The 1,946-nt window shown below is 47.0% G+C and overlaps 1 protein-coding gene across 1 annotated transcript; it reads right to left on the reverse strand.

Moving 5' to 3' along the window:
* Positions 1 to 848: 848 nt before the first annotated feature.
* LOC140015196 (uncharacterized) lies at positions 849 to 1,742 on the reverse strand. The gene has a single exon (XM_072067105.1). It carries the CDS (start codon positions 1,740 to 1,742, stop codon positions 849 to 851), a length of 894 nt encoding a protein of 297 aa, XP_071923206.1.
* Between the last annotated feature and the right edge of the window lie 204 nt (positions 1,743 to 1,946).

Below are 1,946 nucleotides of genomic sequence, written 5' to 3' on the forward strand. Positions count from 1 at the left end.
AAATCCAACCCTTCAGTAGGAGCAAAAGGCCGACCCCTCGTTTTTCGGAAGGTGCAAGAATCACGTTAAAATCTCCCCCAATACACCATGGACGTACCTGTGGCTTATCACGTAATAGCACTGCCCATAAGTCCTTGCGTTCCTCTACAGAGGAACCCGCATGAACCCACGAGAGTACTAAAGAGGTAGACAGCAAAGGGTGACTGACATCTAAAGTAATATGTTGATCAGAGGACCCAATTAATGAGCAAGCAAATGGAGACATATAAAAAACCCATAAATCAGCGGACCTATTGACCATGACAAAATCAAATGCAATCCGCAACCTAATAGATTCAATTTTTGAAACACCTAGTTTAGGCTCACAAATTACTAGAAACTGAACTCCATGCAAACGAAGTAAACTCGATCATTTGTCTCCCTGGGACAGCAAATGAAGCCAACTTCCCAGAAAGCAGACATCTTCCATCTGGGTCAGCAACAATAGGAAGAGCCACGTATAATTCTCCCACTTTATCCTGGACAGACTCACCTCTCTCCACAGCTACATCCACTTTCAACCCTAGCCTATGCTCTGCTACCGATCGACCTTCAAACGGTAGCTCACCCTCCCTTTCCTCCTCTGACGCAGACAGCATCAGATACTTCTTATCGCACCCAAGCACCGAAACAGTCCCACCCTCCTGGCTTCCCACACACTCAAGCATCTCTCCCCCTGGATCAGAAGACTCAGTAGCAGTAAGAGAAACCTTCTCGACTTCTCCCATTTTCTCCGCAATAGACCCTCCTTCCTCCACAGCCACATCAACCTTCCAACCCAGTTGGTGATCTGCTGCCGAGTCACCCACTCACGGGCCCCTCTCCTGATGCTCATTACCTTCACCGCTGCCCTGTACGTCTACCTTGACCGAAGGCACCAACACGACACCATGCTTGTAGACGGGCCGTGGATCTTCATCCCCTTTCTTGGATGCAAGGTGCTGCTCACGCATGGAAACCATGCAGTCCTTTTTACAATCTGTACTGGAGTTACCAAGCCTCCAACAAGATGAGTAGTATGAAGGGAGGTTTTCCACCACAATGTTTTGCCAGAAACTAGTTTCACCTTCAACTGCCACCCACACCCTCGGGCAAAGAGAATTTAACAAGTCCACCTCCACACAAGCTCTAGCCATGCTAGGCCGTGTACCTGAAGCAGTAGCCGAGTCCAGAAATAAAGGAACTCCTACGGGAGATAAGATAGAGAAGAGTGAGTGCTTGTCAAAATAATGTATGGGTAACGCCGGGAAAGCGACCCAAACCGGTACCCTCGATGATTCTCTGTGGACATGGAAATCCCTTGTCCAACGAAAAACTCGCATGGGAAACTTTCCCAAATGCCACACCCCACGTGTCCAGATCCGGTTGAAATCCGCTTCCGCCGAACATTTCAATAAGATATGCCTGTAGTCTAGCAATCCTATCGAGATAGTATCCTTTAAGTTCAGCGTTGAAAAAAATTTCCTCACCGACTCCAGCGATGGTCTTCCGTGTGAAAATTTACCTACAAGAGCCCAGCGAAAAGGCACAGCCAGTTTGTCCGCCTCCTCCTTGGAGAAGATGACTGCCGCCTCCCCTTTATGAGACGTTACAGACTGCAAGTTAATTGGGGAATGTGAAGGTTGCGAGAATAGTTGGGAAAATGACTTCTTGGCATTTGGAGTTGCCGGTTGACCCACTCCAGTCAGTGAAGGGGCGGCCATGGACGGTAGCCACCCACAGAAAATTCTAGTTGCTTAGGAATCCTATGATAAAGAGAATCCTATGTGCCGACAGATAGAGAGACGCTTAAAAAATAGAGGTTCTTATTGACATATGGGAGACTAAATTTAAATCTAAACCTTTGTTAAGGACTATAAGTGTGAGTTTGAATGGGAGAAGTAGGATTTGATGAGAATTTTTATATA

The sequence above is a fragment of the Coffea arabica genome, chromosome 10e (assembly GCF_036785885.1).
Source record: "Coffea arabica cultivar ET-39 chromosome 10e, Coffea Arabica ET-39 HiFi, whole genome shotgun sequence".
Lineage (NCBI taxonomy): Eukaryota > Viridiplantae > Streptophyta > Magnoliopsida > Gentianales > Rubiaceae > Coffea > Coffea arabica.

Excerpts from the sequence above, each read along its gene's own strand:
- LOC140015196 (XM_072067105.1), bottom strand. The coding sequence starts at position 1,742 with ATGGCCGCCCCTTCACTGACTGGAGTGGGTCAACCGGCAACTCCAAAT.